The sequence below is a fragment of the Mauremys mutica genome, chromosome 7, assembly GCF_020497125.1.
Source record: "Mauremys mutica isolate MM-2020 ecotype Southern chromosome 7, ASM2049712v1, whole genome shotgun sequence".
In the NCBI taxonomy this organism is placed as follows: domain Eukaryota; kingdom Metazoa; phylum Chordata; order Testudines; family Geoemydidae; genus Mauremys; species Mauremys mutica.
The window spans coordinates 120,275,329-120,302,805 of record NC_059078.1 but is presented as its reverse complement, the minus strand read 5'-3'; the positions used below and the strand labels follow the sequence as shown (position 1 = coordinate 120,302,805).

Sequence of the window (27,477 nt, the reverse complement as noted above, 5' to 3'; positions counted from 1 at the left end):
TTTAAAAAAAGAAATCAAGCTGAGATAAGCTGAAAGCCCCAACTATACAGAAGGTAGTAGTAAGTATACTAACAGACTAATCTTAAGCAAAATCTACAGACATTTATAATATGTACAATGTAAGAAGACATGAGCTAAGAAAGTTTAGTTTGGATGTCTACCATTCCTGTACAGCAAACATCACTAGATTAATATACACAAACTAAGGTACAATATTTAGGTGAAATATTTCTTAGAGGGGGTGAGCCATCATGGACCCTATTGTTGGCTTTGTTGCTGCTGCTCCCTCTGTGCCGCTTCTTGCTGGCGAATGGTCTCCTGGGCGGCTCGCTGCATTTTCTCTAGCTTTTCTAGGGTAACAGATTTTAAAGGCAACAGTTTTGGCTTACATAACACCATGGTAGCCACATCCTCCACTGACAACTGCCCTGAAGTGTAGAAGGAAAAATAAGAATATGTAAATTTCATATAATTGGCATAATTTTACAACCCAGTAGAAATACATCTCAGATAAGAGCACCAAATGTCATTGGAAAACCTAGTGTGTATATACAAGATAATACTTAATTTTGGACAAGATAGCATTAGTTTTTCTGAAAGAATATACTGTTCTTTTGGGGAAAAGGTTTGCAAAAGCACGAGTCATTATCCTCAACTGAAAGAAACCGGCTTGTTTTTAAGTGGACCTATAATCTGATTTTTAAATCACATGAAAAAAAATATTTTTTTCAGGAACTGGAAAGTCACATGGCTGAGGGTTGGGACTTTTATATATTCAGATCTGTGCAAAAAATACAGACATCTAGACTATCATTGCTCCTTCTATTTATCTTCTAAAAATCAAGTTAATGACTAGGAGTCTCAGCTTTCTAATAGTTGCCAAGCAGATTGCTTATGTAATATACCACCTTATTTCCTCATGCGACAGCTTTCCTGCCTTTCAGTGCCTACATTTTTACCAGCACAGCTACTAGAATTCAGTGCTTTACTGTCTGAAAGCAGCCCTGCAATCCCAACATTCAAACTATATTGCTAGAACTAACAATTTGAATGAAGTTGTCAAAACCATTTTATGATTAAGATGGGGGGTGGGATACGGGGCAGGTAAGTAAAATGGTAATCATCATGTGAGCTTCCTTTCTACTGTTTTCTGTCAGGGCTTACAATAGTTTGTAAACACAAATGTATGTGCTTTCAAATACCCTCACTGGTAAGCGGAAGAGTGATCAAAATAAAAACAGGATTCCTGCTTTAATTGAGAATATGCCTACACACACTTCATTGGCCTTGTCTAAATCAGGAAGGTTCGGGAGTAGCTGGCTTTTGGTTTGCTGGAGGTTCTAGTTGCTGTAAGAGGCAGTGGTTCTCAAACTTTTGTAGTGGTGACCCCTTTTACACAGCAAGCCTCTGAGAGAACCCCCCCTTGTAAATTAAAAACCCTTTTTAAAAAACATTTAACACTACTATAAATGCTGGAGGCAAAGCAGGGTTGTTTTTTTTTCCGGGGGGCTGACAGTTCGCAACCCCCCATATGACTACGATCCCCAGTGTGAGAACCCCTGCTGTAAGAGATGGTGAGACTGATTTATCAGGGGGTAGTCCCATTTACATATAACACCACAGCGGTGCATGGTGCTGAACAGAAAACCAAGGCAAGGTCTCTACTCTTAAGATCTTACCATGGGGCGGGGGGGGTGCATGTCCATCTACCCCAGAGAGGAAAGCCTGGTACAGGGGTTGGCAGCCTTTCAGAAGTGCTGTGCCGAGTCTTCATTTATTCACTCTCATTTAAGCTTTCATGTGCCAGTCATACATTTTAGCATCTCTTTCCATAAGTCTATACTATATAACTAAACTATTGTTATATGTAAAGTAAATAAGGTTTTTAAAATGTTTAAGAAGATTCATTTAAAATCAAATTCAAATGCAGAGCCCCCCGGACCGGTGCCCAGGACCCCGGCAGTGTCAGTGCCACTGACAATCAAGTCGGCACACGTGCCATACGTTGCCTACCCCTGGGCTGGTAGCTGTGCGGGCAGGCTAGGGTGACCAGACAGCAAATGTGAAAAATCGGGACAGGGGGGTAATAGGAGCCTATATACGAAAACGACCCAAAAATTGGGACTGTCCCTATAAAATGAGAACACCTGATCACCCAGGGCAGGCACCCCTGTGCTAACTGAACTGAGCCAGCCGGGCTCGCTGCCCCCGAGCAGCCGGGGTACGTGCCCGCTAACCCCTCGCTGCTGTGGTCAGAGGCAGAGCGCCCCGATTTCCCCCGGCTGGCGGCGGTGTGACCCCCCCCCCGCTCTCCGGGGGGGAGCAGTTACCTTGCTTGGGCAGCACCTCCCGGAAGAGGGACTTGCCCTCCGGCATGGCGGCGTCGAGCGGCGGCTCCCAGCCCGGCCAGGTCCGCCCCCGTTGCTAGGGCCTGGGCAGGCAACCTGCCCGTATCCGCGCGCCAGCACGGGACGCGTACCGCGTACGCAGCGTCCTGTCGTCACATCGTAATTCTCGGTCCCAGCCGCAGGGCGCGCAAACGCACGCGCGCTGCGCCTCGACCCGCCTTTTTGCTGGAGAGCGCAACGCATGCGCAGCGGCCCAAACATAACGCGCTCCCACCATGCACTGCGCTGTCTTGTTCCATGCGACCCTGTCGTCGCTGCATGCTGAGAAGCCTGGTCTCTTGTGGGGGGCACTGCATGCTGGGAAGTGTAGTCCGAGAGTATCGCACTGCATGCTGGGAATTGTAGTCCCACTGCATGCTGGGCATTGTGGTGCGTTGGTGGTTCTATAGCACAGGGGGGAGGCTGGAGCTGCCCTGGGCTTGTTGTATGCCGGGGGCAGGGTCTGTGGGGTTGCTGGTGGATGTGAGAGGCAAGCCCAGCGTGCCACACCTCCATAATTAATACCGCCTCCGTCTGCCCTGCTTTATTGCAAATGAAGCCTTGCCCCCGCCCCAGGCTGCTGGGATGTGGCCCTCACTTGGGAGTGTTTAGCAGCCTGGTTCGGAGGGAGGACGCCCACAGCTGTGGAATCTGACCTGCCTTGGTTTTCAGTCTCCCTACCTGGCTTCTAGCTACTCCGGACGCTGCAAGGCTTTTTCTCTTTAGAGAACAGAAAAACCACCCACCCACCTCAGCCCTTGAGGGATCCCACCCAGGAGTCGTCCGTCCACCCCCCATAACCCTTGGGTCTGTTGCAGTTTCGGCAGGCTGAAGGCCCAGCATGTAGAGTGGGACCAGGTATTGGCCCTGCCCCCTGCCATGTGATGCATATGGCAGTTAAAGATTTTGATGCACAGCTGCATGTGTTTGCATTTTATGAGGAATGCTGGTCCCAAGTGAAAACCAAACCTAGCATATTAAATCTTTTCATGAGGAACCAACCAGGCACCACAAAATCTGCCCAAATGGTTAAAAACAGATGGCAACCTTTCCTATTTGACATGTTTCTAGAATGTTCTGGAAAATCACTAAAGGGGGAGGGGATAGAAAGCCCTTTGCCTTTAGATCTCTGGTTGAAGCCCAGCCTAGGTTGGAGGCTCTAAGTTATCACTTGGCAGCTTGCTTAATGACATCAACATGAAAGGAGGTGGTGAGCCTCTGCCCAGTTCCTAAGGGACAGGGCTCTGCAGTACAGAAGTTGCCCACCATACTTATCCCGAATTATCCCCTTGTTGCCAGCCTGAGAAAACTGAATGTGCCAGGGAACTTGAACTTGACGGCCCACAGTGGGATTCTCCCTGTCAGCACTGATGGTCTTTGGTAGGGCAATGTGGAGAAGTCCATATTACCACTGAGAAGTGCTGAACTTCTGCAACTCCAACTGACATCAACATGAGGTGAGGGTATTCAGTACCTTGCAAGAGCAGGATTTCCTTCTCTAGGGCCATCAAACCAGCCCCTTTCACTAGGTGACCAGATGAGAGGAAGAAAATATCAGGACACATGGGGGCGGGGGTTCGCCGGTGAAGCAAAACAAACAAACAAAAAAAGCGGAATGCTGCCGGTGGAGCAAGAAAAAAAAAAGGGGGGAGTGCCACGAAATATTGGGACAAATTGTGTCCCGACCAAATATCGGTCGGGACACGGGACAAATGCCTAAATATCGGGACAGTCCTGACTTTATTGGGGTGTCTGGTCATCCTACCTTTCACTGACATCAAGTTCACTCTACACTTGTTTGAAAATATCAACAAGATATTGCCCATTAGTGGTTTTTCCAGGATTTCAGATTCGGATCAAAGTTTTAATCTGATGTCCTAGAACTTGTAGTATGAGTGGCGCCACTGTTTAATGTAAAATTTAATTTAAAATGTAATCAAAGGCTGGGGTATTTCTAAATGCTAAAAGCACAAATCCAGCAAAACCAGATTTGCCAGCATTCCTCTCATCACTCAGATACATGCAGGGCCTCTGTGTTTTGGAGGATGCTTTATCATTTAGTAGCAACTTTCGTTGAAGAGCACTTGGAAGTAAATGTGCTAACACAAGTCAGTAGATGCAGTTTCAGCTTCCTGGCTCTGCATGTAGATGCTAATCAAGTACTAATTCAATTCCAAGCTGAACTGTTATTTTTAGATTTTGCTAATGATATTGTTTATATGGCCTGTACACCCTGCCTTTTACTTCAGTAATTTGTAGAGGGAAAAGCTCACATGTAGGAACAGTTCACATGTGTCAACCTGCTATCCACAATCTCAGCTAGTATTAGTTACCCCTATAGATGTAGTAAGAAACAGCAGATTCTGGTAACATTTTTCATAGTGATGTATATTAGCTGTGGACAAAGATTTGTGGAAATTATAGACAACGGCACTGTTCAGTGATCAAAAGAGAATGAGGAAAATAATTTTTTTCCATAATAAGTTTTCTTTCTGGTTTTGATTTCTCTTGGTCGTGTTTCCCTCTGCTGACTTGGATGCTGTGCAGCTGACCCATTGGATGATCCTTCGCTGCTATTTCTAATGCATTTGTGGGGTTCCAGTGAAACCTGTACTAAGAATCCCACTTCCAGTTAGCAACACCAACTCTTCAATAGCTTTTAAAGCACCTGCAAGCATTGATTAAGGACAGTTTTCTTTTTCCTTTAAGGCAACCTATACTAGGAATCAGATGGTCCCTCAAGTAGTCAGTTAAGACAGCTTTCACTTTACTTTTGTCTGTTTGTCACATTTGATGCCAGTATTGCAACTTGCAGAGGGCAAGAACAAGCCTTTTACTTTCTGCTTGTTGTGGAGCTGGCCAAAGGTAATGCTTTCTGTCTTGTTCCAGGGGAAAGGAAAATCTTCTATTGTGAGCCACTTCTTCCAAATTCAAAATCCCCAAGCCATAATCTTGATATTAATGAAGCTATAAAATTGTCACATTCACTTCAGGGCCTGCTTCTTTATTCTTTGAAGTCTGTGGGAGTTTTCCCATTGCCTTTAATATGAAAGGTTTTATCTGATGCGCTAGAACTGCACCCACTGGAGTTTTTCCATGATTTTGAGGAAAACAGGACTAGGGCCTTATTTAGAAGAGGCAATTTAACATGATTTGTGTAATTGATTAATTTGCAATCTGAAAGTCTAACTGGCACTAATTTTTTTAAATTGGTAAATGGCCCAGTTAGAAATGAACTAGAAAATCTTTATAATCAGCTTCTTATACTATGTAAATATTAAATTGTAAAGTACAGCTCAGGTTTTGCAAGATGCCAATTATGAATGAAAATTCTGCAGCACTGGAGCAACGCATATTCCTGTGCTAGTGAAAAAGAGCCTTAAAGTGACAGGAAGTTTAATTAAATACAAGGCGGCATTAACTTGAATTCCTGGGCTAGGTCTTTCTAGCTGTTTGTTCATCGCAGATGGTTGTTTGGAGTCTAGCATTATGTAAGTATTGGCATTTACAGCAACTAAACCTCATCTCAGTCATGTAGGGAGTTACTTTCCAAAATGTTTTTCTTGCCAGTATTTTCCCTTGATGATATGAAACAATGGTCACCTTGATTTGTTACTTGTGAGTATTTTACTGATTGAGATCTGGGATCTGGCAATGTGCTAAATCCATTTTCTCAGCTAGCCAAATGCCAACTTGTCACTCTTCGAAACAAGCTGATCCTTAGGGTTGTGGTGATGTATGGGGTGGTTACTGGTGATTGGTTCCAGAAGTTGCCAGTAGAATTATTTTTAAAACACCTTGTGACACTTGGAGGAAGATTATATTAAACCATTAGGAATTGGAAGGCTAGAAAGTGAGCAAGAGGTACAGGTATGAACTAATATATTGCTAGTTTGCACCTTCTGTCTGAAGATTTCAAAGTGCCTAACAAATGTTAGGAGATTTAGTCTTGAGCTCAGCAAGTATTATTTACCACATTTCACAGATGAGAAAAATGAGGCTTGGAGGACCCACTCCTGCTCGTTCTGAAAGCAGTGATTAAATGACAGAAGTTGTGACTTGTCAAATTATACGTCAGGGATCTGATTCTTTGGTTCTGCTAAGAAAAAGTGGCTTTATGATCCCTGCTTCTGGGGCTGAGTGAAGGCTGCTCTGACTTACTCTCAGTTGCACAAGTGGCCAATCGAGCTGCCAGAAATAGCCGGAGAGCAGAGGTACTTTGCCCACATCTTCTATTCCCTGCGAATGCCCCTTGTGCTGGGAATAGGGTAAGCAGAGCCACTATGCTGTCTCTGTTCCACCTTGGGACTACCCTTATGAAAGTGTAGTTCCCAGCTGGCTGGTTAAATTGGCACAATGTACTGTAGCTGGAATGGAGGCCAGGATCTGGCCCCAGGTTTGTGGCAGATGCAGAACAGAACTCCAGTATCCTGATGCCAAGTCCTATGCTCTAACCACATGTTTCTCAAAGGACGTGAGACAGACCTTAACATAAAACCTAGTATTGTTCCTTAAAGTAGCCAAGCATGAAGATAATATATTCTGGATGCCATCCTCAAACATGTTATGTCACAAATGAGTTATTCTTGTACTTTGCAGAAAGCCTCACAACCACAAAACCAGCAACAGCGTTATAAATGATAACCTTGTTTTCCTCCTCTTCCCAGAGATAGTCTCAGAACAGCAGACAGCATAAAGACATGCATTGCTGGAATCCAGTGAGTTTCATAACATTGCAGCCATTTGCTGAAAGCCCCACAATACCGCAAATACAAAATGAACGTGTATTTTAAGTTTTGAATGAAAAATATCTACCTTCACCAAGGATAGGTCACATGTCCCATGGGTGAAGGATGGGCTCAGGAGTAGCAATGTTGCCAGTTCCAAGAGTTAAAAAATCACGGGTCAGACCCCCAAAATCATGTAATAGTTGTTGGGTTCTTTCTGTTTTCTGAGCCATTAGATCTCATGCTTTCCAGCTTTTTCCTGCAACCGAAGGGCTAGAAACGTCACTGTATTTTAAAATGAAAGCTGAGATTCTTGCATGATCACATAACCTGGAGTTTTAAGAAAATTTAAAAACAGCCAATATCACATGTATTGGCAATGCTCCGGGGGACCATCTGCCTTGGGTTTTAAGGGATGTCTTTTGCTTCGTTGATAGTGTCCATTCCATATTCAGTAAGGAGCTACTAATACAATCTGGTCAGATTAAAAAATGTCTGTTTCCCAAATCTCTATCATTGGTTTTTAATATAACTCTTACCTCTGTAAGCACTGATGATAGCCATGTGAAGATGCATGACTCTGTGCCATTTATAAAACATTGTGTGCGTCATTCCTTACAAGTAAGCTTTGGTCCTGGGTTTTTCATACATTTATTTGTCCTTTATTTCCTTGAAACTTGCACAGGCACTCTAGGGTACAGACCATCCTCACCCAGGATCAAAGCAAGAGATTTACTCATACAGGTATACAGGGTGAGACCACAAGGTAACTTTGAGGACAGAAAGTCCAGTTTGGCTCTCAGAAAGAATACAAGGTGCTATAAAAACTGGAAGGTAGTCAGACATGGAGTGCGGCGGCTGCCTCTGTGAATGAGGTGGTAGGGCCTGGGTTTATTTCTGATTGATTTGATCATTATATTTGAGATTTTTTGATGGTTGCAACCTGTGCACATTGAGGCCAGAATAAAGCCTGGAGGAAAACCCTGTGCTTGGTAGAAGGGCTTGTCTTTTGTTGCTGAATGAGCTGATCCGTGCCACAGTGAGAGAAACTCTTCCTTCCAGCTTCGTTCAGTGTGAGCAGAGTCATGCTGAACGTCTGAAAACATATGGCAGAGGGGACACAGAAGTAGCTTTCTGACTGGCTGCACTTTCTATTCCGTCTAAGTCACTATTGTCCAGCAAATGCTGAGATCTCACTGCCTGCCTTATTGTTATATATAAATTCCATTCTGTGCTGTCACACCAGATGCTCCAGAAAGGAGTTTCTATGAGATTAGTGCATCACTTGTGCGGTTAAAATCACTTAAGCTTTGGCCTGGGGCCTTACAGAGCTAGAAAAGGGTGATAGAATTGCTCATAAATGCACCGTCACTTTATTGTTTATTATTCCACCTCTCCCCCAGCTGCTTAGAGTGTCTCTTGGAATATTTCTTTAATTGGTTGGGGACAGTCTGAGAATCATCCTTTACTAACTGGGTAAAAATTAAGTGATGAGTCAATGGACCCTATACAGAAGTACACATAAGTCAATCATTGATATAACAGAGTAAATGTCAATACCTAAAAATGTACTAGAAATTAAATTAATAGTTTAACATACAGACCATAAAACTCCCAATGCAGTCAAACAAGAAAGTTGTATTATCCTTAGAAATATACCTCCAGAGAAGCTGGAGAGGTGGAAAAGACCTATCAAATTATTTGATCCATCTTCCTGATCATTCCTATGGTATATTGCCTAGTGCTCAGTCTAGTCTGGTTTTAACATTTCCTGGCGTTGGGTGTTTGAACACGTCCCTTTGGGAGACTATTGCACAGCTCAATAGATCCCGCTTTTCAGGCTGTTTTCCCAGATATTCAGCCTAAACATCCCTTTTTAATTATTTTTTATTATTCCCCTCCCAAGTACCTCTGCCCCCCAAAGTCTTATTTTGAGGGCAAATTACTATTGTCATGTTCTCTCTGAAAAGAAACTTAAGTGAGGTCTGTTTGGGGGCTGTAAGTGCAAGTGTTTTTCCCATTAGATTCTCCCATGCTTCCTGTGACAGATATAGCAACCTCATGTAATATCTCTGGGGACCATATTGTGTTAAGTGTATGAATGGTCTGTGTATCATTGTGGGCCTGAGATTGTATGCAACTCCAGCAGGGGGAGCGTTGCCACACTTTCCCCAGGAACTAAGAACAGTAGGGGGTGATTAAGGCAATTCCCTCAGTTTGTAAACATCTCCAGAAAAATACCACCTCTTGGGAGGCTTGCATATACTGGTTCAAACTGGGTTTTCGGAGACCAACAGACAAAGAAAGGGCTTTTGCATAAAAAGCTGTATTTAAACTGACTCGGGGTTGTTAGAAGGCTTTCCCTTCACCCTCTCCCCTGGTTCTTGTCATGTACACAGAAAGCAGAAGCCTCAGAAGTCCAAAGTGCAAACAACGCAGTGTTTATTGGGATTAGTTTCTAAGCAAGCGTAGTCAAAGCCCTTCACACTAGTCGGGCTTATCTCTATAAGCCAATAGAATCTGTTTCCCAGTGTTCCGTTCCCAGCTACGATGCCGCAGAGCATTTAACCCGTGTCCCCCTTCCCAGCTCTGACGCCACAGAGCCTTGCCTGTGTCCCTGTTCCCGTTCCCCCCTTAGCAAAAATGATTACAATTTCCCGCCTTACTTCTTGCTTGACCTCAGTTTATATAGTAAAATTCTCAGCTATACCTTAGCCAATCATTTTACTGAAATTTAGCTAACCAATCTTAACATATTGTAACATAATTCTCTAACCAATTATGGCCCACTCCCCTAATTAACTTACACCTAGCAAAATTAATTATACAGCAGACAGAAACAATTAGAGAACCCACAGATTAACAATAGAAAAGATAATTTGATAAAGATAAAATGAGGGTTTCACAACCACAGCCACTGATAAGTGATTTCTTGCCAGACAGGATGCTATCAGACTAAGTTTTTTTTTAAACCATTTTAAGATCTGTTTCTTTATCTGGTGGTGATGGGCACTATCAGGACAGGATCATCTTCCTAACAGCCTAATAGCACCTTATTTCAATGTGACTGATTTGGAATGTGAGGATGGGACTGTTCATTTCCCAGCTTATGGCTGCCCCTGATGCTTAGCCAAAGGCCTTAGCCTAAGAACAAGACCTCAGACTATCCTAGTGAGAGAAGACCCATATACAGGCGGACTTTGATTTTGATTCTTTGTTTTATACCTTTATAACTAAGTGATAAAAATACACCTAAGTTCTTAAAGTATAGGCCTTTGCAGGCAGGCCTGAATAGCTATATTCTAACAGGGGTCTTCTTTCTGCTCCAGCAAATGGACAGGATGTTCTGTCCAAGATGGTCCACTCCCAATCCTTGCAGAAGGGGTAGAAAGACTTTAGCCTGCTAGGGCCCTATAAGGCCGATGAGTGAGTCCTGGTATGTTTAGTGTAGGTTTAAATCTGTTTAGGGTTTTATATATTTTCTCTCTAATGCTTTTACCTGAAGAATAAGTGTGCTTGCTTAGAGAGCACTGCATGGTAACTTGTAACTACTGGCACTACACCGTTCATAGTCCTTGGAGAGAAAGCAAAGTACTGGCACTGGCTTTAGGCAGACTGGCTTCAGGGAGGGTGTCACGATACTGCTCTGTTCACCACTGAGTGGTGCCTCCTCCTGGTGATTAGCTCTGCCCAGTTCAGTGCCTCCTCTCTGGTCTTCTGACATGCGGTTCTTCTCCTGCTCATGGCGTTACAGTGACTGCTTTGTGACTCAACCCTCCAGCCAGCTCACACTGTAATTTCCCCTTCCGGGGAAGTCTTTCAAAGTCCTACTGCAGGCAGTCCTCATGCCCGCTGCCCTGACTATGTTACTCCAGCCGGTTCCCTATTCACTGCCCCTAGCAATACCACTCTGAAGTGGATGGTAGAGGTACCCAGGCCCACCCTCTACTCTCGGTTTTAATCCAGGGCCCTACAGCAAGCAGTTAAGGTATGTGGCTACATGTACCTTACTGCTCTCTTCCCTGGACTACTTCCTACCATGCTTCCCCAAGCTTTTCATTCTCTAGTCCAGGGGTCGGCAGCCTTGAGAAGTGGCGTGCCAAGTCTTCAGAAATGTAAGGTTTCGCATGCCAGTAATACATTTTACATTTACAGGGGCCCCTGACAGAACCCCAGGTTGGCAGCAGGCTGAGCGGGGCTAGCGGCAGGGGCCCTGGCTGGCAGGGGCTGGCGGACGGAACCCCAAACCGGCAGCAGGCTGAGCGGCTCAGCGCACTGCCGATCTGGGGTTCCGTCTGCCACCCGCGCTGCCGGTCTGGGGTTCTGTCCGCCGGCCCCTGCCAGCCAGGGTCCCATCCGCTGGCCCCGCTCAGCCTGCTGCTGGCCAGGGATTCCGTCCATTCAGGCCGGCAGCGGGCTGAGCGGGGCTGGGACTCTGGCTAGCAAGGGGCTGGCAGCCAGAAACCTACACCGGCAGCTGGCTGAGCGGGGCAGGCAGACGGAACCCCAGACTGCTGGCGGGCTGAGCGGCTCAGCCAGCTGACCGTCTGGAGTTCCGGCTGCCGGCTCCAGCCAGCCAGGATCCTGGCTGTCGGCCCTGCTTAGCCCGCTGCCGGCCTAGGATTTCGTTCACTCAGGCAGGCAACAGGCTGAGCGGGGCCGGCGGCCGGGACCCCGGCTGGCAGCAGCGTGCCAGTAAAAATCGGCTTGCGTGTCGCCTTTGGCACGCGTGCCGTAGGTTGACGATCTCTGCTCTAGTCTTCATAATCAAACCCCTCTCTCTTAGGCCTGCTTGGTAAACTCTTTCTCGGGGGGTAATTTCCCCCACTTCCTTACTTTTTCCTTACCTTAGGGAGCCAGACTGGTAGCTTCCTCCCTGTAGCCTTGCCTATACCGTTGCCAACCTCCAGACTTTATGTTCTCTCACAAGTGAGCTTCCTTCTTATTAGTGCCCTCCACACAGCCTAAATCTCCCCTGTCTACAGCTTAATTGGCTGATTGGGCTCACCTGGCCTAATTCAATTTTCTCAGGACTGTTTGGGAGCACACCCTATCACAGGGGGATATCACAGTGTAAGGCTGGGAGCTGTGAAGCCTTAAAACCCCCAGTCAGAAAGGAGTGGGAGAATGGCCCCTGCTGAGACAGGTGATGGCTAAAGACCTGAGACCTGACTGGGCATTTCTGGAGTGGACCATGGAACTTCAGCTACCCTGAAATGTTGACACTGCCAAACACGCTTAGTTCCTGATCTGTACGTATACCACAGTTCAGATGGTGGAGCTTCCAAAAGTGGTGATTTCTAGTCCTGGCACTGACACTATTTCCATCTGTGGCCTTGAGTAAGTAATTTAACCCGCTCCATTCTGACTGCAGAGAAGTTGCTCTGAACCCCTCCTGTGTCTGCTTGAATATTGGAGGATCGGTAAGGTCAGTACGATGTCCTGCTTTGTGGGTATATGAGGGCCACCCCCACTTACTCCTGTAAATGGCAGGGGGCAGAATGTAGTCCTTTGTTAACCTGGTTTATGAAGAGAAACATATGCTACTTTTTTACCAGCACTGCCATGTGTCATGCTATACCAGCGTGTGTGGGGCTAATAAATGTTCAAAGACAAAAAACACCACCTAGCAGAAGCAAATCTGAGCCACATCAGAAGAATTCAGTAATTAGTCCTTAATTTTAGCCCTGTCAGACATTAGGGATGAGCAAAATGGGCACTGTAGTAACAGATGATGAATACTCCTTGTGCATGAAAAAAGCAAAATAGAAAACACACACGCGATGTCGGGGAGAGGGTGGCAGTAATGTGTGAAATGTAATAAGCATGTGGCTTGAAACATAGTTGACCTGTTGTCTGGTTGTGGCACATTGCATTGTACTGTAGAAATGAAAGAGCTTGATAACTGTAAAGCAAGAGTGTTGAGATAATGCAACTTGGCACATGCCAGTAATGCAGTCCAGACCACTTTCTTTGGAAACTCAACCATCACTAGCACCTTTCACACACGAGAGAAGATATTTAACTGTTTAGGAAATGAATTATTATATATTACAAGCAGGACTTGTAGCAATGCCTATTTCTAAGGTTGCCTGACACTTTTGATTATAAGGTCCTGTTTTCAGTTGCTTCTCACTTGTCAAACTTTAACCACTGGGGCTGAAATTTTTCATACCAGGTATCTGCATCAGGCTGAATTGTTTGGAAAGTATTTGGCCATTTTTGAGAATGAGGCGAGGGAAATATATATACAGATATTTTGCCCATGTTAAAAAATGCTGATTTTTTTTTGGAGAAGTTCTAGCACCTCTATATCATGGATTGGGAGCTTGAAAGTTAGCAGGGGGTGGTGTTTTTGTCAGGGATATGCTTTTTGCTGGTCTAGTGAAATCTACTCAAATTGTACAAGTTATGTCTTTGAAAAATCTCTGTTTGCACATGCGTGGTGAAGACTTTTCAGAGTTTAGCCACTACAGTCTCTGAAGAATCCATCAAAATTGAGCATACTCCACTCTTCACCAGGGACGGCTCTAGCTTTTTTGCCGCCCCAAGGACGGCAGTCCGGCAGCCTTCGGCGGCTTGCCTGCGGGAGGTCCCCGGTCCCACAGATTCGGCGGCTTGCCTGCGGGAGGTCCCCGGTCCCACAGATTCGGCGGCTTGCCTGCGGGAGGTCCCCGGTCCCACAGATTCGGCGGCTTGCCTGCGGGAGGTCTGCGGGTCCCGCGCCTTCGGTGTACCCACCGCCGAATCCGTGGGACCAGCGGACCTCCTGCAGGCATTCCACCAAGGCAGCCTGACTGCCGCCCTCACAGCGACCGTCAGACCACCCTCCCCCCACCCCCCCCGGTGCAGCTTGCCTCCCCAGGCACATGCTTGGTGCGCTGGTGCCTGGAGCCACCGCTGCTTTTCACACTACCTAGTGCTGACCAAACTCTGCATGAGCCTTCACAATGGCATTATTGAGCATGGTCTGGGCTACAAAGGTGAAGCTGAACTTTCCTTGTAAGTACTGCTCTGCACCAGGGTGGGGCCAAGCCCTGGAACTGAAAGCAAGGATCCTATCTTTCCTGTGGTTTCAATAACCACCCTTGCTGGCATCCAGCAGGCAGCATGGGGGAGGACAAGACAAGAGGCAGACTGGGGAGGGGCCAGGGAAGGTTAGATTGGGACAAGAAGGAGTCTGAAACTGAGACTGGAGAAAGAAAGTGGGGATAGCAATTGAGGGGAGACTGGGACTCCTTGGGTGTGGAAACTGGGAGCTGGGGGAGGAGTGGAGGCTGGGACTGGTTGGGCCGGGAGACTGAGACTGGGGGTCGGTGTGGGAAAAGGGGGAAGACACTGAGATGGGACAAGGAGCTAGGGAGTGAGGCTAGACAAGAAGACTAGGATTGGGAACAGCAAGGAGGGAATGGGGGTGGGGAGGGAGAGGAGGTGGATCAGAAAAGGAGCTGCAGTGTAGGGTGGGAGTACTGGGACTGGCTGGACAAAGACACTTGGACAAAAAGCCAGAGGGAGAGTGTGGGAAGAGAGGCTGAGATTAGCTGAGGAGCCTGAAGAAGGAAACTAGGACTGGGAGCCAGTGGTGATGAGGAAACAGGCAGGGGATATAATTGGAGGCTGGTGGGGAGAGGAGAGACAGATTGGAGAAGGAGCTGGGAGGATAAAAAATGTACTGGCTGTGCAAGGAGACGGGACAAAGAGGTGGTGAAGTGTGTGTGTGTGGGGGGGGGAACTGGAGCTGGCTGAGCAAAGAGACTGGGAGTGGAGGGAGATGGGGATAGGATGGAGGAGCCTAGAGGAGGAGAGTAGGACTGGCAAATAAGGAGATTGGAATTGGGATGAGAAGCCTAAGGAGTGGAGACTAGGGCTGGGTAGGCAAGGAGAATGGAACTGGCACAAGGAGTTTGGGGAGAGGGGAGAGACAGGGCAGGGACAGGTTGGAAGGAACAGGGCAGAAGGGTGCTTGGGGGAGTGGGAAGAAGGGTCTGTGCCCACTAGAATATATACCCCTCCAGAGCCTGGAATGAAATCCAAGCTTCTGGGTTCTCGCCATTCTTTAGCAGCCAGCGAATATCTGAAACCCACTGCAAAGTGCATGTCTCATTGCTTCTAGTGCTGGTCCCGTAGAGATGACAATCGACTATTGTATCAGTTATTCGGTTAGCTCAAGTGGCAGAGGTCTCTCTGGTGGCAGTAAAGATTCCAACCCTGCTGGTGATCCACGTAAGAGTCAATATGATGCCACACAATAGAATTTCTGGGTTTTTTGGTTTTTAAAAAGCAAAGAAATTACATGCAAGAAACCTACATTAAAACAACATTAGTACGGTTGCATAGTTAAGTGCTCAAAAGTTAGGAAATTCCAGAATTGAGGTTGCCTGTGAGGTTACCATACTTATAATTAAGGTTACCATACTTGTGCAGCTGCATTGTGATAGTCTTTAAATTATATGATCACATATTAATTTTCATAGGTCCCCTTTTATGGGTGAATTATGGATAGTAACTAAGGACACTCTTGCATTTACTCAAGTATTAGCTCTCTGCTTTCCAATGGAAGGAGATGCAGGAACATGCAAAGTACTGTCTATGGCTGTTTCTTTAGGGAAAAGGATTTGGTTACACGAGCAGTGGTATAGGAGTTGCAGTATCACATGGTTCAAACATTGGTCTATTAAACTAGCATCTTGCCCTGACAGTGGTGAATAACTGATGCTTCAGAGGAAAGTAAACATTGCTCCCATACACAGAATACAGTTGGCCAATTGTGCAATATTGAAAATTTGTTAAAAACGTTCTGATAGTTGCAGAAATTAGTTTAGGTGCTGAAGCATGAGATTTGATCACCCCTATTTTAGCATGCTGTATCATGTCATCATAATATCCAGACCCATTTTATATATAAGAATGGCCATACTTGGTCAGACCAAAGGTCCATCTAGCCCAGTATCCTGTCTTCTGACAGTGGCCAATGCCAGGTTTCCCAGAGGAAATGAACAGAACAGGTAATCATCAAGTGACCCGTCCCCTGTCGCCCATTCCCAGCTTCTGGCAAACAGAGTCTAGAGACACCATCCCTAGCCATTGATGGACCTATCCTCCATGAAGTTATCTAGTTCTTTTATTAACCCTGTTATAGTCTTGGACTTTCACAACTTCCTCTGCCAAGGAGTTCCACAGGTTGACTGTTTGTTGTGTGAAAAAATACTTCCTTTTGTTTGTTTTAAACCTGCTGCCTATTAATTTAATTTGGTGACCCCTAGTTCTTGTGTTATGAGAAGGAGTAAATAAGACTTCCTTATTTACTTTCTCTATAGCAGTCATGATTTTATAGATCTCTGTCATATCCCCCTTTAGTCATCTCTTTTCCAAACTGAAAAGTCTGAGTCTTATTAATCTCTCCTCAAATGGCAGCCGTTCTATACCCCTAATAATTTTTGTTGCCCTTTTCTGAATCTTTTCCAATTCTACTATAACTTTTTTGAGATGGGGCGACCACATCTGCACACAGTATTTAAATTGTGGGCATGCCATGGATTTATATAGAGGCAATATGATATTTTTTGTCTTATTATCTATCCCTTTCTTAATGATTCCCAACATTCCCATATGAGTGTGTCTCCTCTGCATATGCTGCAGCAATTCTGAGAACAAAAGGGCTGTTGAACTTAGCACACAAGAAGACTTAGAAATGTAATGGTGCAGTACACAGACAACAAAACAGCCAGCTTCATATCTATATACAGCACATACGAAATATGATCACTAAAACAGAGGATGCAGTTAGGAACAAATCTACATGGGTGCTCAATAAAAACTGCACAAAGAACAAATATTTCAAACTGTAAGGTCTCCAGGGCAGGGACTGTCTTTATATTTGGCTAGCATGGGGCTGGGCGCATTGATGTAACTTCACAAAGAATTAACAGTAATAGAAACAAATGGGTAGTCACCATAAGGAATGTTGCCCCCAGGACATTAAACCTCCTATGTTGTAGTTTGCCTAGCGTTTGCCCTGTGACCTAAGTGCTAAAAATTAATTCTGCCTGTGTCCCCATCTAGCATCTGTTAGCAGAAAAACATGTAAACAAGTCACTTTGGCTAATTTGCTAAAGAATTGTATGAAGGAAACTAGCAGGATGCATCTAACCAAATGTGAACGGCTTTGCTGGACTGGAACTGTCCTTGCTTGATATCCCAATAGTGTTGTGAGGACCTGACAGGGTTATAATATTTAAGCTGTATTATTTGTTTTCTTTTTAATTACCAGAACATTAACAGTAATTTGGTTTTGGTGTTTTGTTGACAAGGAGTTCATTTCCCTTTTCCATAATCAAATCAGATTTTTTTAAAACGGTGTTTAACACATAAAAAGAAATAAATCAACAGGCAATCAACTTATTGGAAACTTTAAGTAAATCTTCATCTTACTACAAACAATTGTAGCCAACTTTTTTATTCTTTCTCTTTCTAGTTAAAAAGAAAAAACATTGTTTGAAATTAAAAAAAAATACTGTATTCTTGGAGGCGGGGTTGTTTTTGTTTTGTGGGGGGAGGTACAGGAAAAGTTATTTGTAGACCTTGTTCTTAAAACTTTATATTTTACCCCAGGGGTCGGCAACTGTTCAGAAGCGGTGTGCCGAGTCTTCATTTATTCACTCTAATTTAAGGTTCCGTGTGCCAGTCATACATTTTAAGGTTTTTAGAAAGTCTCTTTCTATAAGTCTATAATATATAACTAAACTATTGTTGTATGTAAAGTAAATAAGGTTTTAAAAATGTTTAAGAAGCTTCATTTAAAATTAAATTAAAATGGAAAGCCCCCCCAGACTGGTGGCCAGGATGCGGGCAGTGTGAGTGCCGCTGAAAATCAGCTCGCGTGCCGCCTTTGGTTGCCTACCTCTATTTTACCCCATTAAGAGAAAAGACAAATGCACACCAACAGGGAGAAAGAAAAGAATGGCAAAAGTGCAGAAAATGTAGCTTCTGTGGCTGATGCTTGCCATTTAGATACTGGATAGGTAGATTGTCACAGCTCCATTGACTTCAATTTACATCAGCTGAAGATTTATTCCTGGAAGACCATAAGGCACAACATGTGACCCAATTAGTCACTCCTGGCAAGCAAGAATTGCTTGTACCTTGCCAAACTAGTTGCAAAGTGTTGCAAGGTTAGATTTGTTCTGGCTGGTTAAGCCAGATGGTTGTTAGACAGAAGGTAAAAATGGGAGAGAGGAAAGAGGTTTAAGATTAGTATCAAGGAGGAAACTCACACAAAAAGGGAGGACAGCAGAAGCCTTAGGTGGCTCAGGACACAGCTATAGCAATGGTGTCATCTGATTCTCTCCTCCTTTTGTCCAAATGGGCTGTTTTCCAAGATCAGAAAAAGAAGGGCAAAGAGCATGATGATAAATCCTTCGCACTCAGGAGAAGATTGCTGTAAGAATAAAGGGGATATAGAAATAATACTGCTGCTCAAAGCCCCCTGCCATCCTTTCTGACACACTAAGTTGCCAAATTCTCCACTGAGCAGAAATGTTCAAAAGGGGTGGCAACCTCATTCCATTAAAATTGCCCCATGAAACCAAATTTCCAGTAGTCACTGTATGAACACTACTTTTATTTGGTTTACTGCTATATCTGTGATACCTTACCAGGAGCCCTGAAAAATCCTAATTAGCTATTAGCAAATTTGTGGCCTGATTCAGGATACACTAACACATGTGCTTAACTTTACACACATCAGTACTTCATGGCTTTGTTCCTGCAAAAATTTCTGCAGGGACTTAATTTTACACACTTGCGTAGTCCCACTCAATTCAATAGGGTTGTGATGGGCCTGATCAAAGCCCACAAGTCAATTAAAAGACTCCAATGGGCTTTGGATGAGGCACCTTGGGCATAAAGGTAAGTACATGCATACCAGGTCCATGGTTTACATCATTTCTGTGACCCCCATTCTGTGCTTTTTAACAACAGTTTTACATAACATGTTTATAGGTTAAAATGACATTCTGGGATCTTACCCTACTTCGGACAATGTAAGACTCAGCACAGTGTACAGTTTAACATAGCAGTCGGTCGAGAAGTAAAGAATCCAGCTGAACTTGAAGTGGGAATCTGGTTGTAACTGCTCAAGTTATAATGTGGCGATCAGTGACACTGTCGTTCTTTACAGAGCATGGTGCATTCGCCGATGAGTTCTTTGATGGCTGCTGAGTCCAATGTGCCAGTGACAGTCCCATGAAAAAGGTAGGGCTCACCCATGCACTAGCAGTGCTCTGAATCTGAGCAGCAGATTCTTTCTTCCTCTGACTCCAGTCATCACAAACCTTGAGCCAGTCTGCCTGGCAATGCCTCACTCCATCTACAAACTGACTCTGTCAACCAGGGTGGCATTCTGCACTTTCCCAATCATATTCACAAGCATCCTGAAATCTGTGCAGTGGTATGCCTCTTTTTCTAAGCTTCAGAGTACAGCACACTCTTTGAGATCCTGCAAGCCAATGATATGAAAACTGTTTAGTCGTTTGGTATATTTGGGGTAAGTCATCATCCATGTTTCTCAGCCATTTAGAAGAGTGGATAAAACACATCTCATAAATATGGATTTTCACTTTAGTTGACAATTTGTTATTGTTCCAGGCTCTGTCTTGCAAAAGACCATAGTTCCTGGCTGCTTTGCTACTAGTAAGCTCAGCATCAAGATCTACATTGCTGGTAACAGTAGAGCCAACGTAACAAAATTGGTCAACAACATCTAGATGAATACCATCTAAGGCAGTCGTGGGCAACCCGTGGCCCATCAGGGCAAGCCACTGGTGAGCTGCCAGACCATTTGTTTACATGTGAACGGCCGCCCGCAGCTCCCAGTGGCTTTGGTTCGCCGTTTCTGGCCAATGGGAGCTGTGGGAAGTGGCCATGGAAATGTCAACAAATGATCTGGCAGCCCACCAGCAGCTTGTCCTGATGGGCCGCAGGTTGCCCACCACTGATCTACGGTGATATGTGGACCTGGTTCTGAAGAGCCTTGGTGCATGAGAACAGTCTTCTTCAAGTTTATTTCTAGCCCAAAGATTTTGTGTGAATTAGAAAACTTGGTAATAAGATGTTGTAGGGCACCAACACTATAAGCCGCAATGGCTGCATACAATAGATCTTTTATGATGATCTCAATCACCTTCATCTTAGCTCTGAACCTTGCAATGTTAAACAAACCTCCATCATGTCTAGTGCTAAGATAGACACCCTCTCAAACATCATGGAACACATGTTGAAGCAGTAATGAGAAGTAAATATTTAAAAATGTAGAAGCCAGTACGCAACCCTAATTCACTTCATTGTTGATGTTAAATGAGTCAGACTCTTGGTTTTCATACATTACAATTGCCTTCATGCCATTATGTATGGATTTCACAAGGTTTAGCAATATAGGTGGACAACCAAGCTTCTTCAGAACAATATAAAGCCCTGACTGAGTAGGCCTGTCAAAGGCTTTTGTTAAATCTATAAAAGCCAGGTGCAATGGAATACGCATCTCTCTGCACTTTTCCTGAAGTTGTCTTACAGAGAAGACCATGTTTATGGTGGACCTTCCTAAGTGGAAGCCACACTGGATTGATTCTCTCAGCTAAAGTTTGAAGTCTAGGTAAAAGAATACAGCTTAAGATTTTTCCCACGATGTTAAGAAGAGATACACCTCTGTATTTATTAAAAACACTTCTGTCTCCTTTGTTTTTATAGAGTTGGATGAAAGGAGCATCCTTAAAATCTTGCAGAACAGTTTCTTCCTTCCAAAAGAGTAGCAATACCTCATGCAATCTTTGCAGCTAGTCTTTGCACATTTGTAGCTTTCAGCAGGTAGATAGCCAGATCCTGAAGCTTTGTTGTTGTCCTGAAGAATCTTTTTGATGCTTTGTTCAGGTTCCTCTAGTGTAGGTTTGGCATCCAGCAAAGTCATAACTTCAAACCCAGGCAATTCATCTAACACACGCTGGTCTACTACAGACTCCCTTGAGTATATCATTCCATAGTGCTCAATCCACCTCTCCATTTGCTTCCCTTTACAAGTTATAACATTGCCATCCACATCTTTCAGTGGAGATGTCTTGTTCTTTATTGGTCCAATGGCCTTTCTAATGACAGTAGACGGTTATATGAGGGCACCTGCATCAGCCGCCTATTGGATGCTGTTGCAGAGACCCAGACGAAATTCTTGAGCACACCTCCTGGAAGTTATTTGAACAACCTTATGAGCATCTCTTAGGTTGTTGAGTGAATCAGTAGTAGGAGTAGATTTGTAGGTGATCAAGGCAGATCTTTTTCTCTCAATGAGTGGCAGCAGTATCTCCAAATGGTCTATTAACCGTTCAACATTTTTCTTGGTATTCTTTCCAAAACTCTTGATTGCTGCATTGTACATACTTGTCTTTAAGACGTCCCTGCATCTGAAGCAGTTTCATTCATTCTGGCTGTCTTTGCTACTTCTTCATTAAAAAGCTGTTTCTTGAGAGGATAATTGATTCGGCACAAGTCAATACGAGGTTGTATGACAGTTTTATTATGGTGGATCTTCTTAGCTTGAAATTTCACTTTGCAGCAGACAAGAGAGTGGACTATGTCACAGTCTGTGCTTTGGAAGGATTGTGTATGTAAGATATCTTTCAAATATGTACATTTTGTCAGTACCAAGTCCAGCTGGTGCCAGTGCTTGAACCTCAAGTGTCTCCATGATGATGTTCTTCTGATGTTACCAGCAAAGAAGGTGGTCACTGATAAGCCTTGACTGGCACAGAGCTCGAGAACTCTCTGACCATTGTCATTCCTACATCCAATGCCAGGCCTACCCAGAATCCCAGGCCAGATGTCCACACTGGACCCAACTCTTGCATTGAAGTCTCCAAGTACTAAGATGGGTTCCTTCCTTCCTTCTAGCTGTTGGTAAAAACTATCCTTCTCCTCATCACTAGCCTGCAGAGTTGGAGCATAAACACTGACACGGTTGATGAATCCCTTCTGTAAACTAACTCAAAGTGTCATGATATGTAAGGACACTGCAATTGGAGTGTCACACGATGACATACATTCTTTTCTGATAGCAAAATCTACACCATACTCTCTCCTTACTCCCTCAGGTTTCCCATGCCAGTAAATGGTGTAGTCCTTCTCCTTAATGAAGCCTGTATCTGAGAAGTGCGTTTCCAAAAGAGCTGCACTATCAATTCTGAAAGATGCGGGTTTGTTACTCAACACTACCATTTTCTTCCAATCCGAATTCAGGTCAAAGTCGTATTTGGGGTTAAAGTCCGAATATTCCAGCAAGCAATTCTGTTTATAAAAACAGTTGAGCCAGGATGTAAACAATGAGGCAGGACTTGTTTGACCCACCTTTTCTAGGGTCACTCTCACATGAGGCAAGCAGGCCATCCAGAAACAGGGCTTCATGGAACTCTTGGAAGCTGCCCCAGAGCCCCCATGCCTCTCTCTCAGATTCCTGTGACCATCTTGCCAAGACCTTCAGTGCATATGCCTAGGCAAAGGTATGGAGGACTGGAGGCTGCCAAAGACTTGTCATCCCCCCCTTTAGACCACTGACATGGTGGTGGGTGAACCACAGTATCGGGGAGGCTAGCTCCTGGCCTGGCCCACCCCTTCCTCCTGAGGCCCTGTCCCCCTTCCCCCAGGGAAGCCTAGAGCACCCCCCATGGCCGCCAGCCCTGCCCAGCCCCAGGCCACCCAAGCACCTCCAGCCCCAGAGCACCCAGTGGGCGGCATGTGGCCCCCCCAACCCTAGAGCACTGAGTGGGTGGTGCATGCCCCCCCAGCCCTGGAGCACTGGGCGGGTGGCACGCGATCCCCCCCCCCAGCCACCCAAGTCCCAGCCGCCCTAGCCCCAGCTCCAGTCCCAGCCCTAGCAGGCTTCCCAGAAGAGGAGCAGGCTGCCTGGGCTGGGGCCAACTAGTGGCAAGCAGGAGGGGGTCTCGGGGCAAAGCGTGGGACAGTTTGAGGAGGCACAGCCTTCCCCTACCTATGCTACCCGCTGCCCATGACCACTGAGCCAGAATCCAACCACCAGAGTGAGTCTGGACGTTCAGTGACACAAAAGTTGTAGCTTCTGCCAGAGAGCAACCTAGATAGAGCAGCTAACTGCCTTTTGCTTCAGCGTGAGTGCCTTTTCTGTTGGGATGAGATCCCTTAGCCTTTCTTCAACTAGGAAGTATCCACAAGGCAGCGGAGGATGCAGTTTAACATCATGCCCTACTGAGGCTAAAGCTGCTCTTGGCAAAAATGTCACGGGGTGTGTAATAATGAGTATTGGGAGCTTGCTTTTCCATGCCATACGAAAGAAGATAGCTCCAGCAGCAGAGAGTGCTCATCACTAGGCTGCAGAATATACATTCATTATTGACTCAGAAGGAAGGTAGTCATCCTGCTGCACAGCCAAAATCACTTCCTGCAGTACCCACATGTTCCTTTCAGTGGTAGCCTGACCCTGTATAGCTTGTAAGATCTGATGTAAACATAATGCAAAGTACCTTGCTGTAAGGTCATAATGAATGCCAGCTAGGGACAGTTCCTATTCTGTAGCAAAATATTTTAAAATTTTCCACTCTATCCCTGCAATGTCAGAACAGTAGTTAACCATGACCTGCAATGGGGAAAATTTGATTTGAGTCTTTTAATATTATTAGGATGCGTATAATGACTTAAAGGTTTTGTTTTGTTAATTACATTAGTATTTCAGGTCATGTATACCCTGAAGGACAGTATGGGGACTGGAGTAGTAGATACATTATTACAGCTGGGGAGAAAATGGGAGAAATGTTCCCATTTTTCATAATAGTGTAATAGAGTGTCATCAGCAGTTATTGATGCAATTATTGGATTTAGAGACTAATTATGGATTCTCCTAATCATGCAGGGAAACCTTAGTTACATTCTTTTTGTGTTGGAAAGCAGCTAAGCAAAAGGAAGGTTGACACCTATGCGCATGGCTTTCAGACTTTGTAGTCTTAGAGGTGGGGCTAGAGCAAGGGCCATGTGTTGAAATCATATGGGTTTTAAACTAAGTGTTGAGCTACCAGTTGTTGCAGAAAGCCTGTGTGTTCAACTGCAGTCGGTTTTGGCTATGAGTTTTTGTGGGTCTGTGGAGAGAGGCAGAGGAAGAAAGCTGCTTCTTTGGGGCAGAGCAGTGGTGCCTGTGTTCCTGAATGGGGTTTGTCACCACCCCTGTTTCAAAAAACCAGACCTGTGTATATCTTGTAAATAAACAGATAGAAGGATGTATTTGGTTACTGCAATGTCACCAATTTCTGCTCCAAACAGGAAACTGGTTCACAAAGACCTGTTACTGCTTGGAGAGGTAACATTAACATTATTTTGACAGCAATTTTCTGAACAGGTCTAGAAATTGTGACATTGTAACTAAGAGACTGAAGTCTGAGCAACTGAAGAAGGAAGGGATTTGAGTCAAACTGTTCAAAACTGTGCTAGTTCAAAAATCAAGAGTCAGGCCCCAAAGAAATGATGAGATTGGCTTAAAAATCATGAGATATTTTACCCGTGGAACTCGTTGTCCACGGATCAGAAACAGATTAAAATTTATCGGGGCCCTGGACACAAAGAACATTTGAGCCTCTATTAAAAACATGACTATATCAGAACACATTAATACAAAGACTCCATTCACTGTTTACACTGCATTAATAATGAAGCAAATCATATCCCAGTTCATTATACCTAAATTAACTGCTCAAAGTTTCCACATAGACAATGAATATGGCTAAATATTATCCATACCATAACATAAAGATGTTCACTGCTGATCTCAACAACACTGGCATTACAAGAATCAGTCGTTCAGAGGTCAACAAGTGGTTCTTGCATCTCCCCCAATTTTCTTAAACCTGACCATTATGCAGGGGGAGACCCTCGCCAGTGGCTGCGACTCTTGCTGGTGGCCGCTCTGACACTTTTCCCTAAAATACTTAATTAACTTTAGGAAAAATAAATATACACATATCCATGTCCAAATCATTGTAATTTATTCATGTAGAGTTTTTCTTTTTGCAGACTCAGTAATAAAAATATACAGTTGTCTCTATTTTTTACAGTACCTAAACAGAATAGAAACACAATTAAGGTGCTTTGCATGTTCTTGTCTTTTTTGCTATTTCTTTTGCTGGGGGGGGGAAGAAAGGAGGGGGAGGGAGGTTTAAGCTCAGGGCCAGAGCTTGCCGCTATGTGGCTGGATCCCAAAGCCTGCGGTTGGGATCCCAGGTTCTGAGCCTGAAGCCTCACGGCTGGAGTCTGGGGCCCGCAGCCAGAGCTGGGGGCTCCATGGACCTGTGCATTAATCCACTGCTGCAGAGGATGTTGGGAAGGTCAAAAGTATAACTGGGTTCAAAAAAAGAATTAGATAAGTTCATGGAGGATAGGTCCATCAATGATTATTAGCCACTATGACTTAGGGATGCAACGCCATGCTCTGGGTGTCCCTAAACCTCTGACTGCTAGAAGCTCGGACTGGACAATGGGATGGATCACTCGATAATTGCCCTGTTCTGTTCATTCCATCTGAGGCAGCTTGCACGGATCACTGGTGGAAGACAGGATACTGGGCTAGATGGACTATTGGTCTGACCCAGTATGGCTGTTCTTATATTATTAAAAATAACAAATTTGGGGTTCTTTCCAGTTTCTGAGCCTTGAGGGGGCATGAGTCACATTTTCCAGCTTTTCTATGCAACCACTAGCTATTTTTTTAAAATGAAAGCTGAGATTCGCACTTAGTCTCCTGATTCCAGCAGCTGGGGCTTCCAGACAAACAGCCAACACTGTGAGCCGTGGGATAGAGTGGCAACGGTTGGCATTCATTAACGTCTATTTAACGAGGGAGTACTTGCACGGAGGGATGGTTTTGTGGGATTAACACCTGCCCCCTGCATGCTTAGGGAGGGGGAGAAAGCTCTGAATCCGTGTATTAGAGACTCCTGCTAATTCCCAGAGCAGGGGCAGGGAGGCTGGACTAGATTGTCCCGAGCTCGCTAAGGCGATAGACCAAGTACTGTCAGAACACTAGTAAAAGAAGGGGCTGCTCATGGCAGAGGGTGGTGGGCGTTGGCCTGTGGGGCTTCTGATGGTGTTGAGAAGGGCACGGGGTGTTACATCGTGAGGCCCCTCGTTAGGCCAGGCTAGGGCATATGAATGTCCATGGTGAGACCCCTCATGGTGGGGGAGTGGGAACATGGCTATTTTTGTCTTTTTTTCATTATTTTTGACTCGCCGACTTGTAGCATTTACCAGTTCCCTTTATTTTAACCCCCCTTTAAAAAAACAAACAAACCCCAACACCCACTGTCATTGCCCCACCGTGCCCATGGCAACAAGGGCACTTCCGCCCTAATCCAAGATGGCGGCGCCACGCGGCGCTCTACCTGCCGCTCTCTATGTTGTGGCGGAGGCCTGTGGGTGGGGAGTCCCGTGACGGGTCGCTGCGCGGTGACGGCGGCCGGCAGGGGGGGCGGCGGGGCCGGGCCTGAGAGTGGCTGAGGAGGATGGCGGATCCCTCACGGTGAGTGGGGCTGGGGAGGTGAGCCGAGGCGCTGGGCAGTCCCGGGTGGGGGCAGGACGGGAGGCAGGGGTCACCGAGGGAGGGTGGTGTGGAGAGGCGGGGGGCTGGGCGGTTGGCACGGCGAAGCAAGCTTGGGGGTGAGAGGGGAGCTCGGGGTGTGGGGATGAGCTCGGGGGTGGGGGGAGCTGCAGCGGGGGGTGGGGACTAGGGGGCTAGGTTTGGAGGCAGTTTGGCGGTGGGGGTTCGGGAATAGGGGGCTGGGAGGTAGAGTTGGGGCTGGGGGTTAGGAAATAGGGGGCTGGGGGGTGGAGGCAGTTGGGGATGGGGGTAAGGGAATGGGGGCTGGGGGTGGAGGCAGTTGGGGATGGGGGTGAGGGAATAGGGGGCTGGGGGGTGGAGGCAGTTGGGGATGGGGGTTAGGGAATAGGGGGCTGGGGGTGGAGGCAGTTGGGGATGGGGGTTAGGGAATAGGGGGCTGGGGGTGGAGGCAGTTGGGGATGGGGTTAGGGAATAGGGGGCTGGGGGTGGAGGCAGTTGGGGATGGGGGTTAGGGAATAGGGGGCTGGGGGGTGGAGGCAGTTGGGGATGGGGGTTAGGGAATAGGGGGCTGGGGGTGGAGGCAGTTGGGGATGGGGGTTAGGGAATAGGGGGCTGGGGGGTGGAGGCAGTTGGGGATGGGGGTTAGGGAATAGGGGGCTGGGGGGTGGAGGCAGTTGGGGATGGGGGTTAGGGAATAGGGGGCTGGGGGGTGGAGGCAGTTGGGGATGGGGGTTAGGGAATAGGGGGCTGG

At 45.7% G+C, this 27,477-nt stretch overlaps 2 protein-coding genes across 2 annotated transcripts in view; one reads left to right on the top strand and one right to left on the bottom strand.

Moving 5' to 3' along the window:
- Positions 1 to 82: 82 nt before the first annotated feature.
- BBIP1 (BBSome interacting protein 1) lies at positions 83 to 2,585 on the bottom strand. Its single transcript, XM_045024798.1, has 2 exons — positions 2,331 to 2,585; positions 83 to 428 (listed from the first exon to the last, which is right to left on the bottom strand). Exons 1-2 carry the CDS (start codon positions 2,374 to 2,376, stop codon positions 259 to 261), a joined length of 216 nt encoding a protein of 71 aa, XP_044880733.1. The 5' UTR covers positions 2,377 to 2,585; the 3' UTR covers positions 83 to 258.
- Positions 2,586 to 26,617: 24,032 nt separating this feature from the next.
- Positions 26,618 to 27,477, top strand: part of SHOC2 (SHOC2 leucine rich repeat scaffold protein) — a 107,786-nt gene continuing 106,926 nt past the window's right edge. Inside the window, exon 1 of the mRNA XM_045024641.1 lies at positions 26,618 to 26,687. The gene's annotated coding sequence lies outside the window, so the exon portion shown is untranslated. The remainder of the gene's footprint in view (positions 26,688 to 27,477) is intronic.

Bases quoted from the DNA above. Each gene is read 5' to 3' on its own strand.
- BBIP1 (XM_045024798.1), bottom strand. From the start codon at position 2,376: ATGCCGGAGGGCAAGTCCCTCTTCCGGGAGGTGCTGCCCAAGCAAG. The intron at 429-2,330 runs GTAACTGCTCCC...TCTACACTTCAG, and splicing joins GGAGGTGCTGCCCAAGCAAG to GGCAGTTGTCAGTGGAGGAT.